Source organism: Eumetopias jubatus, unplaced genomic scaffold (genome assembly GCF_037043125.1).
Source record: "Eumetopias jubatus isolate StellerSeaLion01/CBP00866 unplaced genomic scaffold, mEumJub1_p1.0 scaffold_5, whole genome shotgun sequence".
NCBI classification, from domain to species: Eukaryota; Metazoa; Chordata; class Mammalia; order Carnivora; family Otariidae; genus Eumetopias; species Eumetopias jubatus.
In genome coordinates, this window is record NW_028274811.1 from 58,991,241 (window position 1) to 59,007,610 (window position 16,370).

The 16,370-nt window shown below is 35.6% G+C and overlaps 2 protein-coding genes across 3 annotated transcripts in view; both read right to left on the minus strand.

Moving 5' to 3' along the window:
- The window catches only part of AP3B1 (adaptor related protein complex 3 subunit beta 1), a 259,009-nt gene that overhangs the window by 188,211 nt on the left and 54,428 nt on the right, over window positions 1-16,370 (minus strand). The gene's annotated exons all lie outside the window — the stretch shown is intronic.
- On the minus strand, window positions 1,660-2,649 carry LOC148164364 (signal transducer CD24-like). Its single transcript, XM_088023649.1, has one exon. The coding sequence runs from the start codon at window positions 2,644-2,646 to the stop codon at window positions 2,419-2,421; it is 228 nt and encodes a 75-aa protein (XP_087879775.1). The 5' UTR covers window positions 2,647-2,649; the 3' UTR covers window positions 1,660-2,418.

Here is a 16,370-nt window from a genome sequence, read left to right on the forward strand (position 1 = left end):
CTTTCTGGCTTTGCCTGTACAGGGAAGATGGGCTTTGGAACATTAGTCCACCACCTTCCCAGGCTGCCAGCTTCCTGAATAAAGAAACCTTTCATTTCCCACCATCACCTGTCTATTGATTTTCAAGCAGCAAGCAGGTGAACCTGAGTTCATAACCAGTTCTGTCTGGTAACACTTTCTCTTGAAGGGAATAAAAAACCCCTGAGCAAAACTCAAACAAGAATATTAAAATATTAGCTGAATTATAAAAACATTTTCAAAATGAGGGATACAAATAACTATAAAGATCTTGGGTTCTGTCCACTAACTACATAGTATTTGAACTTATGTTTCTTCATCAATCAAAAGGTGCTGGAGCCCCAACCCTGACCATATGGTAATATTCACATTCCAATATACATTACATGATATTTTCAGCTCAGTAAGAACAAGGTATGACAATAATACCAATTTAATGTAATAAAAATTCCAAAAGACTGGAAGTCTTCCGAAACTGTTTTAAATGGCAATTTAATCACTAAGTCTATAACAGAATTATGATGAACAGAAAAATTAAATAAAATTTAGAATTTGAGTTGAAATTCAACAACTGCTTCTTTCTGACACTGCTCACAGCCTGTTTCTTCCTTCTCAAGTATCTTATATATCAGCAGAGTACAAATCTAAAAGTTTATGGAATGTTCAAAGAGCACAGGAAATGAGGGGTAGTTGGAAATAGGTGAAACTGACGCTGGAAAGGAAAAAGAGTGCTACACCAGGCCATGTTTTATGTCCTACTAACCAATCTGAACTTTTTAAAAGATAACTGCCATGGTCTTCCTTCCCTCATCCTCCAATTTCCTTTGACACAGCACTAACTATATGCCAGGTGCTAGTCTCAATGTTTTACTTAAATTAATTCATTTTATTTTTTTAGATTGTTCTTTCAGCCATTTCTTTTTATTTACAGTTTGTGTTCAATGCAAATCAATTCCATAACATGAAAAGTTACTATAAATCAAAGCATAAATACACAAACATATAATCCAAAATATAATCCAAAATAGATATACATTCAGGTATGAAACAAAATGGAATGTTCATTCCATTTTGCTTGAGATCTGTTGGATGTGGTTGTTCTGGTGTAGGTTCCTAAAGATGGGAAAAAATGACTTTGGTTATCAAGACTACTGTGGCCATATTAGATACTGGAATATCTAAGAATCAGTGTGTGACCATACGAACAAAACACCTCAGAGTATCTATTTTCATAAAGCTTTCTGTGCATCGAGGCAGTTGTAAAAAGATTTACTTCCCAGAATCAAGCCCACTTTAGGCTTAGGACCAGGTTCTAACTATCTGAAAATACTGACTAACAGAAAGTGTTCCAAATGTGGCTATTCTGATTCAGAGTCAAAAAAAAAAAAAAAAAGGTATTTACAGAAAGAGTTTAAAAGTTTTTCTGAATTTAATGTAAGCTTCCAGTCTTCACTTCCCAAATACCTGATTTACAATTTTGACTCCTGCACATATTTTGCCTTTTTAATTTCAAGATTTGTCAATTTTACCTTCAAAACAGATTTTTTTAAATTATAAAAAGTATTCAACATATGCAGAAATAAAAAGCATTTTGAAATTAGCTGAGGTCAATGTTCTTCTACTCTTTGGAATCAGTTTAGCTAAATGAATGTGGCACGCTTGTTGAATAGGAATAAGTGATCGGTATATAAGCAAAATTTACTCATTATGCTTCAATCGGGGGTAGATTCCAACCCATCATTGCCCTGGCATATGTCAATTACTATATAAAAAAATCAAATGCAATGTCAAATCCAAAGCCTCAGAGGAAAGAGTTCAGTTCCCAAGAAACAGTGATAGCTTAACAAGATGAAACTTTCATCTAGAGTATACAGGCATTAAGTTAGTACTGCTGAAACAATGCATTGAGGATTTACAGTAACACCTGGAAGTTCCTTCTAATGTACATATAAATAGAATCATGGAAGCTTTTTGCATTAACTGTTTTATGGCCTTAAAGATTTAATGAACCAAATGAAAACTGAATCTGTTCACATCCCATCTTTTATATCAAGGTAAGATAAAATCTATTCTCATTTTCAAGGTGAAATTTTACATGTCCATACTTTTAAGCCACATTTAAAGAAATGATCTGTTGACTAATCTTGGATGTTGTCGCTTCATCTTGTACATGAAACTCCAGTAGATTTAATAGACATTCATCATCTAGTCAAACCCTTCACATGTTCTTCAAACCAATCAAATTTGGGATCCTCAACATTTTCTGTCAATAAAATAAGGTGTGGAATTAGCAGATTCAATGAAGACCTGTTTTTTTTCCTTGTCACACTGGATGTCTAGACGCCACTGGGATTGGGTTTAGAAGATGGGGAAGTATAGATGTTTCTTGGCCCGAGTCTTTTAACAGTAGAGATGTAGAAGGGAGAACAAGATCACGAAGAGACTGGCTGTTGACTGCAGAGCACCGCCAGCTGGTGTGGTGGTGGCATTAGCTGGATTTGGGGCAGTCGAGGTACTATGGAAGGAGAAGTTACTTGAAAATGTTACAACAGCTGTTTGATTTGAATAAATCTGTGCAGGTAGGAGCAGCGCCAGAAGCAGCAACCCCAGTCCGAGCCTGGCCACCATCGCTCTGCCTGTGTCCGCTCGGTCGGCGTCGGTACACTGTGTCTCACTGGATGCGGGGGAGTGGAGAACCGCTGGCTTGGGGCAGGTGCAGGCAAGGTGGGTAAATTAATTCATTTTCAATTCACAATTCAATGAACAGGTACTATTACTCCTATTTTACACATGAAGAAACTGAAGCACAGAGAGGTTCAGTAACTTGACCAAGACAGCACATGTACTAAAGGAAGAACTAGGATTCAAAATTAAGCCTAAGAAATCTATATAGTAAAATGTTAACAGTGACCAAATCTGAGGTAGTATTAACCAGTGACCTTCACTCTTTACATCTTTATTATTTAATTTTTTTACAATGAATATTAATTTTCTGTTCAGATAAAACAATAAAGATATTTTTACTTTGGGGTGAATCTCATCTTTCCAAATGTCCTCTACTATAAAATAATAGTACTTTCTCTCATTATAAAAGTATTTGAAACTTCTTTATGATTAAAACAAAATCTCAAACTGAAAACATTTTTAAGTTCCTACGTTTCCACAAAGACAGCTATTTCTGTAGCATTGATAAGATAGAGCCACTAAAACTGTTTTAAACCTCTCCAATAGGTCAACAAAAACTCAAGCTAAATGAACAAGCTTTTGCCAATCAACCAATCTATGACAGTCCTTCACTTTGAAACATCAGTCTATCAGGAACAAACTCACTCCAAAAAACAAAACAAAACACACACACACCTCAGAGTGCCAATCAGTCAACAGCAGTCTCACCCAAGTCATCACATATCTACAGATGATATCGACCCACTTAGGCCACCGAAAGTCCACAAACCCTTTCAATGTTCACTTGGAAGAATACAAGTAGGTTCCATAATTATGTGATACTACTATATAAGATGGCAACCACATGATCCAAATTATTCCCAATGTTTTAGATTATATTTAAATGGAAATATAAAGTTTTTAATTACAGTTTAAGAAGCATGTATCTAATTGTCTGAAGTACTGATAGCTTTCCCCACCAACACTTGCTAGTTGACTGATTTATAGCATTTCCAATAAATCAAAACACAGATGCATTTTTAAATAAGATATTTCTGAAATCCACCTTAGAATGAATAAGAGGTTACTTAAATATAGGAACCATTCCTTATTCATCTGTATATTCTCAGGACCTATATCACATGCCTGGTATATAGTAAGAGTTCAATAATTAGCTGAATGAAACATCACAGCCCAGTGGTATACTGAAAAAATTTATTAAGACATTTCCCATTAGATTGCTACATCAGGAATCTAACTTACCACAATGGTTATAACTCACCAAATAGATGCCTAGAGAAACACCAACATATTATGAAGAGATGATAGGTATTACAAAGATTGCCTCCAAAGTCTTTAACTTGTAGACTAAAAAAAAAAAATTAATCATTTAAAGTATTCTTTCTTCTTACTAATTATATTCAGATCCAGTCTACAGTTCTCTGGAAAGTTTTGAAAGAAAATGGATTAGAGTCCACCCATCCCGTCATCCTCCTGTGATTTATTTCTCAGCAACACCTTTATTTATCAAGTAACTGTACAGCCAACTTTTAAAGCTACATTATGAACTCCAGAATATATCCAGGGGTTTATATTGGCAACACTGAAACATTCAGAACCACAGCTGAGCTAGCAGGCACTGCTGTAATTACTCACTATTGGAGAAGGATTTTTGTGACTCTTATAGCAAAAAGCATAACAATATTAAATCACAGAACGTTGCAAAACACCAAATTTGTCCTAGTTCTGTTATAAGAATCAATCAATATTGACCACAAGAGGCCTATGCACTGACTGGCTGCAGGTGTGCAGAGAAAGCCTAGTTTCCCTGAAACCATTCTGTGACCAGAAATAGGAGTACTTAAAGCTCCGTGACTACACCATTCTCTGATCAGTTACCTTCATTCAATGTTACAACACTCCTTGCTGTAAAGCTAATCATAGCAGAGCCCCAGTAGGCTGGAAGAACACAGGCAGATCTGTTTAATTAGTTTATCAATACGAGTACATCAAACTTCATGAGTTATTGACTAAACCTTTGATTATTTTTGTACTATAACCACTGATTGCTTACTAGGTAACTTTTGGTATCATTTGACATCAAATGGAAGATGATGCACAGCTTAACTGTGTGTCTAAGGCAGCATGTACTAATAAAAATGAAATTTTGCAGTTGATAGCAATGAAACATCAATCAATTCTCTAAACATAAATTTTAAGAAGCTTATGTCAGTTTTCTCACATTAGAGGATCAAGCATATTTCAAAACAAGGTATTTCAAGAACAAAAGAAATTCAACAAATAGACCAATAATTATGTTTATAGTGACGTTTTTGTTGCAGAACACTAGGCAGTATAAGAGAATCCGAGTGTAAAGGGAAAAGATGAACAAATAGGGAAGTTTTACTATAACTAATGAACAGTACAAACAGCTCTGGATGAACAATAAATAATACAGAATTTTCTGCTTACAAGAAGACTAGAAGTCCAAGGGAAACTAGTTAATTCACTACCAATTTCTAAGGACTTGCTCATTTCTACCAATCTCTAAAACATAAAAGAAATTTATACCAATGCCAGATACCTCCCAAAGGATAGCTAATACCAGATGTTGATTTGGGGCCAAAGTCACTAAGGCAGAAGGAGGAGGAAGGAAGCACCAAACAGGAAGGATGGCTTTAAAAGGGGAATGGTCTAAGATGGGTTCTGAAGCCAAGCCACCTGGCTTTGGATTCTGACTCTGAAACATACTGTATGACCCTGGTCAGATAATTTAACCTCTGTTGTCTTGCCCTCATACATAAAATTTGGGAAAGTATGATAGAGTATCAATCTGACAGGGTTATTTGTGAAGATAAAATGAGGATATATGTAAAGGTACTAACAACCTAGCACACACAGCATCTTTTAAATGTTAGCAATCATTGCTCCTACGAATACTCTATTTAAGTCCAATATTAAATGAATTAAGTGTTTTGATTTTAATTTACCCAAGTTAGTCAAACTGAGTTTATGATGGCCCATCATTTTGGTAGCAAAATTCACCTATCCAAAATATATAATGTATGCATTATCTAAAAAAAAAATGGAGTATACTTTATAAAGTATCTAAAAATGGGGGACGCCTGGGTGGCTCAGTCGTTAAGCGTCTGCCTTCGGCTCAGGTCATGATCCCGGGGTCCTGGGACTGAGCTCCCCATCGGGATCCCAGCTCTGCTGGAAGCCTGCTTCTCCCTCTCCCACTCCCCCTGCTTGTGTTCCCTCTCTCGCAGGGTCTCTGTCAAATAAATAAATAAATAACATCTTTTAAAAGGTATCTAAAAATGGGTTTAAAGTACTTATTTTTAAGATCTTATAAATTATTCTAATAAAGTTTAAATGGTGACAGGAAAATATTTCTTTTTATATATGTGGAAATGTGTACTCTAGAAATTGTATAAAATATACTCCTACTTTTACTTTTCCAGATTTTGAATACATAAATTCAAAATTATTTAAACTTACTTTATATGGGGAAAAACTATTTAAACTACTAATTTACTTTATATTAGAGACATAGTAACACCCAATCCACTGTCATAGTGTTAAAATAATAGCTAAGAGTCTACTTTACATCAATCTTGTATTTGTATTATATAACAACTGAATCACTGATCTTATTGTTCTACTTAAACAAAAAACTCGACCATCGTTAAGAGTGTTTTATTCACTCTTATTTTTTCTGTACCTACCCAATCTTTTCATTAAAAAAAAAAATGCTTTGTTTCTAAAACCAAAAATACTTAAGCATTGACTATAAAATTGCTAAAGATATATGGCTCACTCAATATATTCTGGCCATAAAGCAGTATAAGACACTGCTATAGAAGTCTGATGTAGAAATTGGAAAAGATGATGTGAATTTTCATATCACCACAGTTATAAATTGACAACTCCACATACAAAGTAGGGAAAACTGAGACTAATGTTTCATTTGATCAATAACATTCCATATATTTTTAAGGCTTTAGGAAGATTTTTATATGAAGCTATAATTTAATAATAACTGAGAGACCCGATTTACTCTCCTACCTTAACCAAATAGAAGATCAGGGAAAAAGAGTTTTCTTATGTTGGACAACAAGCAGCCCAGTACTGTGAATCCTCAGAGGGAAAAGTCAAAGCGAGTGCCACTACAGAGGGTAGTATAGTATATCCACCAGCACACCAGGGGCAACTCAAGCAGAATCCAGAAGACTCACCGTGCTGAGAGAGAGATCAAAGTTCTAAGGCCAACGCTGCTAGAATTTGCAAAGCAGAAAAACAAACAGGAGGAAATTTCACAGAGATAGTGAGAGGGAGAGAGAGAGCACACACACTGCAGAGGACAACCACCAAGTCTTAGACTAAGCACTGACATGCACAAGAGTGAGCTGAAACTACCTGAGGCCATCCAAAAAAACCAAAACAAAAACAGAAGAACACAGAACACCAAAAACAAACACTGGAAAAAGGCAGGCAGAACAGATCTCAAAGATCACAAAGAGCTAGAAATAATTCATGTTCCTACCAGCCAGAGAGAAAATGTCTGATAAATACATGGGTTTTTGAGTAGAATCCTAAGAAGAACATCACCTTAGGAGTGGGATTAAATTAATCTAGACTAAAAATATTTCTGTACTCCCTAGTTAAGCTTAAATGCATGCTTTGCAAAATCAAATGATTCCATATAACTGTGCACCACAAAAAAAACCAACACAATTTAAAGGAATACAAGATCCAGCAAATAACAACATAAATTTCATATTGTTCAGCATCTAATTAAAATTTACTAAAGATATTTAAAAATTAGGAAAATATGAATCATAACCAGAGAAAAATCAATCTATAGAAAGACTCAAAATGACAGAAATGATAGAAATAGCAGAGGGGCGCCTGGCTGGCTCAGTCAGGAGAACATGTGACTCTTGATTTTGGAGTCATGAGTTTGAGCCCCACATTGGGAACAGAGTTTACTTAAAAATAAAATCTTTAAAAAGAAAAAGGACTTTACAATAACTATTATAAATATGCTCCACATGCCCAAGAAGGTAGACAAAAATATGACTATGTTAAGGAGAAAATTTCAAGACATGAAATAAAATAAAAACAAGTGGGGCGCCTGGGTGGCTCAGTCGTTTAAGCATCTGCCTTCGGCTCAGGTCAGGATCCCAGGGTCCTGGGATCAAGCCCCGCATTGGGATCCCTGCTCAGCGGGGAGTCTGCTGCTCCCTCTCCCACTCCCCGGCTTGTGTCCCCTCTCTCGTGCTCTCTCTCTATATCAAATAAATAAATAAAACCTTTAAAAATAAATAAATAAATAAATAAAAACAAGAAAATTTAAAATGGGATTTCCTCCAAAACAAGGGGAGGAAAGGAAAAAAAGAAACAAAAGGAGCAGACAATAAACAGTGTAACAGTACACTCAAATCTGAACACATCAATAATGACATTAAGTGTTTAAAGAATAAACAATCCAATTCAAAGGCACAGTTTGATGGAATGGATGGGGAAAAGTTGGAGCCACATGCTATCAATAAGAGATGCACATTAGATACAAAGACATATATAGGCTGAGAGTAAATAGATGAAAAAAAGATACACCATACAAAGAGATGAGAAGGCTGGAGTGGCAATATTAGTAACAAATCAAATAGACTTTAAGACAAAAAGTTTTACCAGAGATAAAGAAGGACTTATTTTAGGATAAAAAGGTCAATTCATCAGGAAGACACAAAAAGAGTGATGCCCGGGGGCGCGTGGGTGCCTCAGTCGTTAAACGTCTCCCTTCAGCTCAGGTCATGGTCCCAGGGTCCTTGGATCGAACCCCACGTCAGGCTCCCTGCTCCGCGGGAAGCCTGCTTCTCCCTCTCCCACTCCCCCTGCTTGTGTTCCCTCTCTCCTGTCTCTCTGTCAAATAAATAAAATCTTTAAAAAAAAAAAAAAAGAGTGATGCCTGATGGGAGTGCTTTAAAATATATGCTAAAAAATGACTAAATTAAAGGGAGAAATGAACAATTTCAGAATCATGGTTGGGAGATTCAAAATCCCTCTTCTAGCAATCAGTGGAACAACTAGACAAGAGGACAGTAAAAACACTTTTAAAAATATAAATAAACAACACTATCAACCACATTTATTTAAATAACACTTACAGAATATACATCCAACAATAGCAGAATACACATTCTCTTTAACTGCACATGGCATGCACACCAAAATAAACTCTGATGTTCTATAAACAAGTTCTCATAAAGTTTAAGAATGAAATAATACTAGGTATGTTTTAAGACTAAAGTGGGATTATGTTACAAAGCAATCAATGTTAAGATCATTAAGATAATCCTCCCACCCCCAATATCAGGAAATTAAACAACATACTTTTAAATAATCCATGAGTCAAAATAGAAATCATAAAGTAAATAAAAAATATTAACTAAACAACAATGAAAATACATAAATTAAATTTGGAAAATGCAAGTTAAGTAATGTTTAGAAGAAAACACATAGCGTTAAAGGTTTATAATAATGAAAAAGATTTGATCTCAGTTCCCAACTCAAGATATTAAAAAAAGAACCCCAAGTTATGTACAAGTCTAAAATATGAAAGATAAGTAAAAAAGTCAGTAATAAAAAAAAAATCCATGACATAGAAAACAGAAAAAAGTAAACTGATAAAACCAAAAGCTATTTTTCAAAAGGTCAATACAATTGATAAGGCTCTAAATTGATCAAGAGAAAAAGAGAAAAGACAAGAACTACCTGTTAGAGGAATGAAAGAGAAAATATCACTGCAGAAGGCACAGACACTAAAAAAATACTAAGGGAATATTATTAACAACTTTATGTTAATAAACTGAGACTGGATGAAGTGGATAAATTCGTGAATGACAAATTACCAACACAGATTCCAGAAGAAATAGAAAATCTAAATAGCCCTGTGTTGGGGGTCCACCAAGACCATCTTCAGGCTGGGTGATTGGCTAGAAGGATTTACAGGACTCAAAAAGTTGTTACACTTAGGGTTATGGTTCATTACAGCAAAAGGATACAAAGTAAAATTAGTAAAAGGAAAAGGTACATGAGTGAAGTCCAGAGGAAACCAGGCACAAGCTTCCAAGAGTCCTCCCACCAGTAGAATCACCGTTAAGATCTGCTTAATTCCTTCAGTAATAGTGGTGTGATGACATGTACGAAGTACTGCCAACCAGGGAAACCTATTGAGAAAGAGACTGTCCAAAGCATTTACTGGGTTCAGTCATGTAGGTAATGTACAACTATACACACTGTCATCACTACATATGAGATCAGTGACTAGCTCCAGAACAGGAAAAGAAAAAGTAAGGTGTTTACCATAAATTACAGTTTTAGTATACACTATCTGGACAAACTAGTACACCATGACTCAAGACAACAGATACATAAAACACTTTTATCAGAGAGAACAGTCCAATAGCTCAGTCTGCACAAGACAGACAAGGGACAGTCATGAAAACAGATCTTTCTTGTGAATATACTGGGTTTGAGAACCCACGCTTGCTGAGTTAATTATTTCCCAAAGAGGTCTATGCCCAAAAACAACTTGCATTCAGAATTTAAAACCTTCCCATAAAATAAACTCAAAGCCCAGATGACTTCACAGTAAGGATAAAATAATACCATATAAGATGAAATTACTCCACACATACTCTTTAAAACAACAAAGGAGAAACACATCCCAACTCATTTTATAAAGCTAGTATTAACCTGATTACCCTGATACCAAAACAAAAGCCACTGCAAGTAAAAAGAAAAAAAAAATCCTTCAATAACATATAGATGGGAAACTCCTTAAGAAAAAGTTAGTTACCAAATCAATTCTAACAATATTGACAAAGGTTTAATACACCATGACCATGAGGGATTTACCCCATGAATAAAAAGATTTAATAAGTGAAAATCAATCCCAGTCATTTACTTTATCAAGAGAATAGAGAAAAATCATATAATTTCAATGGTTACTGAAAAAGCACTTGAAAAAATTCAAAACTCATTCACTATAAAAACTTTCAGCAAACTAGGGATAGAAAGAGCTCTTCAACATGATTAGAGATAGCTGCAAAAATCCTATAGTTGATATCATAATCAATGGTAAAAGGCTCAGTGCTTTCTAAATGAGAAACAAGGCAAGGATAACCATCCTCATCACTTCTATTCAACACTGTAATGTAAATTGGACTTAGTATAATATGACAAGAAAAAAAGAAAAGTAAAATTATAATTGCACATGATACAATCATTTATGTAACAAAGCCAAAGAAATCTATAAAATAGCTATCAGAACTAACTGAATTTAACAAGGACACAAGATCAATATACAAAAATCAATTCTGTATACTAGCAATAGCCAATTGGGAAGTGAAACTATAAAGACAACGTTGTTTAAAATAGCATTCAAGGGGCATCTGGGTGGCTCAGTCCGTTAGGTGTCTGCCTTTGGCTCAGGTCATGATCCCAGAGTCCTGGGATGAGGCTGGTGTCGGGCTCCCTGCTCAGTGGGGAGCCTGCTTCTCCCTCTCCCTCTGCCCCTGCTTGTGCTCACGCTCTCTCTCTCTCTCTCAAAATAAAATCTTTAAAAAAATAAAAAATAAAATAGCATTCAAAACTACTAAAAGCTAAATTTAAAGCATGTGCAAAACTTGTATACCAAAAACTACAAGACACTGCAAAAGGTAATTAAAGAAGACCACAATCAAGGATTGGAAGGCTTAATATGGTAAAGATGGCAATTGATCTATAAATTCAACGCAAACAAAATCAATTCTAACAGGCTTTTGAAGAAATTGACAGGCTAATTTTAACACTTACATAAAAAGACAGAGGACCCAGATTAGCCAAAATAAGGTTAAAAACAGAACAAGACTGGAGGGCTTATACTACCTGACTTCAAGAGTACAGTAAACAACAACAACAAAGAAGACTATAGTAAACAGTGCAGTGTGGTAAGGCAAACAGATCAATGCAACAGAATAGAATCCAGAAACATACCTGCACTTATATGATCAATAATTTTTGACAAGACACGGCAAGGTAATTCAAGGGGGAAAAGATACAGTCTTCTTTAAAAATGATACTAGAACAACTGAATATCGGGAAAAAAATATGTATCTCGAAATCTCAAACCTTACCTCACATCACCCACAAAATCTAATTTAAAATGGATTGCACAGTAAAGAGTTAATACAGCAGGCCAGAGACTGCTATCTTTAGAAAGTCTGCTTACAAAGTTGGCCCTAATGGCTTCTGGGAACTTGAATCTCAGGGGTATTCCCACATTCCCTAACTGAGATGGGTGGTTTACATACCAACAATATGGTTTATGCTCAACATGCGCTTTCTTTCAGGGAGTCTGGAATTTTGGTACTTGCTGGGCAGGTAATGCCTACATGAACAGCCCCCCAGTGAAAGACTTGGGCACTGAGTCACTAATGAACTTTCCTAGTGGACAACACTTGGCACTTTTTGTCACAACTGATGCTGGAGGAATTGTGACTGGGAAAATCAGTGGGCCAGGATACCTGGAAGCTTGCTTCTAATTTCCTCTGGACCTCTCCCCACACACCTGTTTCAGGGCCTGCTTTTGTTGTGTCTTTCACTGTAATAAATCATATAGCCACGGCTATAACTTGAGTCTTATAAGTAAATCCTCCCAGTGAACTACAGAACCTGTGGATCATAAACCTATGACATGGATCACAGACCTAAATATAATAGCTAAAACTATTAAACTTTTAAAACAAACCAGGAAAAATCTTTGACATTAGATTAGGCAAAGATTTCTTAAACAGGTCACAAAAAAAATCAGTAAGTATGACTGAAAAGAAAACAGATAAAATGGACATTATCAAAATCAAATGTTTGTTTTTTAAAAGATATTAAGAAAACCAAAAGGCAAGCCACAGACCAAGAGAAAATAAATAACAGTAAATAACCATCTTCTGACAGAAGATTGGTACCACAATTTTTTCACACTTTAGTAGTAAGAAAAAAAATTTAAAAACAGGCTAAAGATTTGAACAGTTTAGAAGAGAGATGACCAACCAATAAATCATGAAAAGATGCTCAACATCACTAAATATAAAAAAATGCAAATAAAGGCACAAGGAAATACCATTATACACCTACCAAAGTGGCTAATGTTAAAAGAGTCCAATAAGATCAAGTGTTGGAAGGGATGTGAACCAACTGTAACTCCCATGTAATTGCTGGCAGGAATGTAAATGGTAGAGCCACTCTGGAAAACTCTATACACTATTTTCTAAAAAAATTTTTTTTTAAATATTTTATTTACTTATTTGAGAGAGACAGAGATAGTGAGAGAGAGCTCGAGCAGGAAGGAGGGGGAGAAGCAGACACCCCGCGGAGCAGGGAGCCCGATGCGGGGCTCGATCCCGGGACCCTGGCGTCATGACCTGAGCAGAGGCAGACACTTAACCATCTGAGCCACCCAGGTGCCCCCCAGGTGCCCCATTTTCTAAAAATTAAATATACATTTTCCAGACAATGCAACTGATCTATCCCTAGGTATTTAGAAAAGAAAAAATTTTTTAAAAAATTGAAAATTAAAATACATGACCACATACAGCATTTTATTCAAGTGTATTTCAACAGGTAAATTTAAAAATTGTGAAATCACAGATTTCAGCAAAAAAGGAACAAAATGTGAATACATGAAATAGCATAGACGAATCTCCGATTCCTAAGTAAAAGGAGTCAAATGAAGAGATAACAAACTGTACGGTTTAATAGATAAGAAATTCTAAAAATGACAAAACTATATGATAGAAAACAGATCAGTAGTTCCATGGCGACTTAAGGTGGATCACAGCCCAATATATAAAAGCTGAATCTACAAAACTCTTAGGAAAAAGACAGGTATAAATCTTTGGGTCCTTGGATTAAGCATCCAGATTAACTCAAAATGGATCATAGTACTATATATAAGCTGAATCTATAAAACTCTTAGGAAAAAGACAAGCATGAATCTTCATGACTTTGGATTACGCATCCATTTCTTAAATATGACACCTAAAGCATAAGCAAACAAAGAAAAAATAGATGAATTGGAATTCATCAAAATTTAAAATGTCTGTGCTTCAAAGGATGCAATCAAGAAAATAAAAAGATAACCCATAGAATGAGAGAAAATATTTGCAAATTAGACATCAATTAAGAGTCTAGTATTCAGAATATATAAAGAACTCCAACAATAAACAGACAATCCAATTACAAAATGGTAAAAGGATCTGAATAGACATTTTTCCAAAGAAGAAGTAGAACTGGCCAACAGATGCTCAACAGTTTTCTCTTAGAGAAATGCAAATCGAAAATTGCAAAGGCAGCAATGAGATTCCACTTCACACTCTCTAGGATAGCTATAATCTAAAAGAAAGTAATTTTTTTTTCAGAAAAAGGAAAAAAAAGTATCAGTGAGGATGTGGAGAAATTATAACACACACATTGTTGATAGAAATGTAAAATGATGCAGCTGCTGTGGAAAAGAGTTTGGCAGGTCCTCAAAAAAATAGACAGTAACCATAAAACCCAGCAATTATCACTGCAAGGTATACATACAAGAGAAACGAACACATAGATTCAGACACAAACGTGTAGAAAGTCTTTATATTAGTGTTATTCATGATAGCTAAAAAGTGGAAACAACCCAAGTATCACTGATGAATGAATATACAAAACTCTGTACATCCATACAATGGAATATTATTCAGCAATAAAGAGGAATGAGGTACTGATGCACACTACAACATGAATGGACTTGGAAAACAGCACTCTAAGTGAAAGAAGCCAGACACAAATGTCACATACTATATGACTTCATTTATATGAAATGCCCAGAAAAGGCAAATCCATAGAAATGGGAAGTAGATTTAATGGTTGCATAGGGCTGGGGGCATAAGGAGTGACTGCTAATCAAAGCAGGATTACTTTTTGAGGTGATAAAAATATAGAGGAAGTAGATGGTGGTGACGGTTGCACAGTTCTGTAAATATACTACAAATCAATGAATGGCACACTTTAAAAGTTATGGCATATTAACTGTATTTCAATAATCTTTTAAAAAAGATGACTGGGAAGTTTTAGCATATTTAAAAGTAAAATGCACGATACCATGCGAAAAGATGGGAAGGGGAAAAATGGAAATTCACTGTCATAAGATTTGCAAAGTATACGTGAAGTGTTACGATGTTACTTGAAAGTAGATAGTGATAACTTAAAGATGTATATTGTAAATCCTAGTGGTAGACTGTAGTAAGATAAAGATGTGCATTGTACACCCTAGGGCAAGCACCTACTAAATAAATACATAAAACAGAGATACAGCTTTAATAGTAATATTAATACTTGATTATGTGAAAAACTCCCTTATTTTCTTAATTTCTACTTCTTATACTCCATCTACCTCCACCTAAAACATCTGCCCTGATGTCACTAAGTCCTTGAAAATATTCTTCAGTGGAGACTGCTCCTTCCGTCAAACTTTCCAGACTCAATAACAGAGCCAAGAACATTCCCCCCAGTTGATGTTCACTGTTGTCAGCAATGGGCAAAGAGGAAGCATGTGTGCTGGCATTTTCCTTCTCATGCTTGTATCACTACTTCTTACTGAGTGAACATATCCTCCAGACGATCACTACCACACTGGTGACAGTGAGCAGCATGACAAACATGGTCTTTCAATCCTCTTCCTTACTACCTTGTATTCTTTTAAAAACAAGCCATTTGCTCACGATCAACCTCTTAGCCCCTTCACTGAACTCTTCATCCTACTTATCTTACTCAATGGTTTCTACACTGGCTCTTATTTTTCTTTTGTACTCTATCAAAGGTCATTAGTCCATCTGACCCAACATTACCTTGGCCTCAAAGTTCTTTGAATTTCTGTTTCAAACACCACTTGCAAACCCACACAGAGACAAGTAATTGAAGGCTCACAATACATCCTGCTGTACAGAGGCAGGGTATACCAGAGCTAAAATGTCTCAAAAAGAACACTACATTTGGAGTGGTAATACTTGGGTTCAACCGCTGCCCTTATACTGCATGAACTTAGGTCTGTTTCACTGGACATGTGCTATCGTAAAATTAAGTCCCTAGAGCAGAATTTCAAGTAAACTGGTTTCTAAGAATACACAAGTTACCATCATTCACCCAGGTGAATTAATCTCAATTTACTTTTCACATTCTCTGTCCAAAAATCTAAATACTGTTTGTTTATTTAAGATTATGGACATTTTAATTATAACAAAAAATCTAGTGATACTTAAGGATCTTATGCTACATTTCAAAGTAACTGAAAAGTTACGATTCTTTACAACAAAAGGAATCATGAAGATTATGAATCAAAATAGCACCTCAAGGGGCACCTGGGTGGCTCAGCCAGTTGAGCGGTTGAGCGTCAGACTCCTGGTTTCGGCTGGGGTCATGATCTCGGGATTGTGGGGTCAGCTACGCACTCCACACAGAGTCTGCCTAAGATTCTTTCCCCTCCTCCCCCTCTCTCCCTCCCCCTCTGCTCTTAACAACCCCAACCCCACCGGCTCAGTGTACATGTGTGCATGCTCTCTCTCTCTCTCTCTCTCTAAAATAAATAAAATAAAATCTTAAAAAAAAAC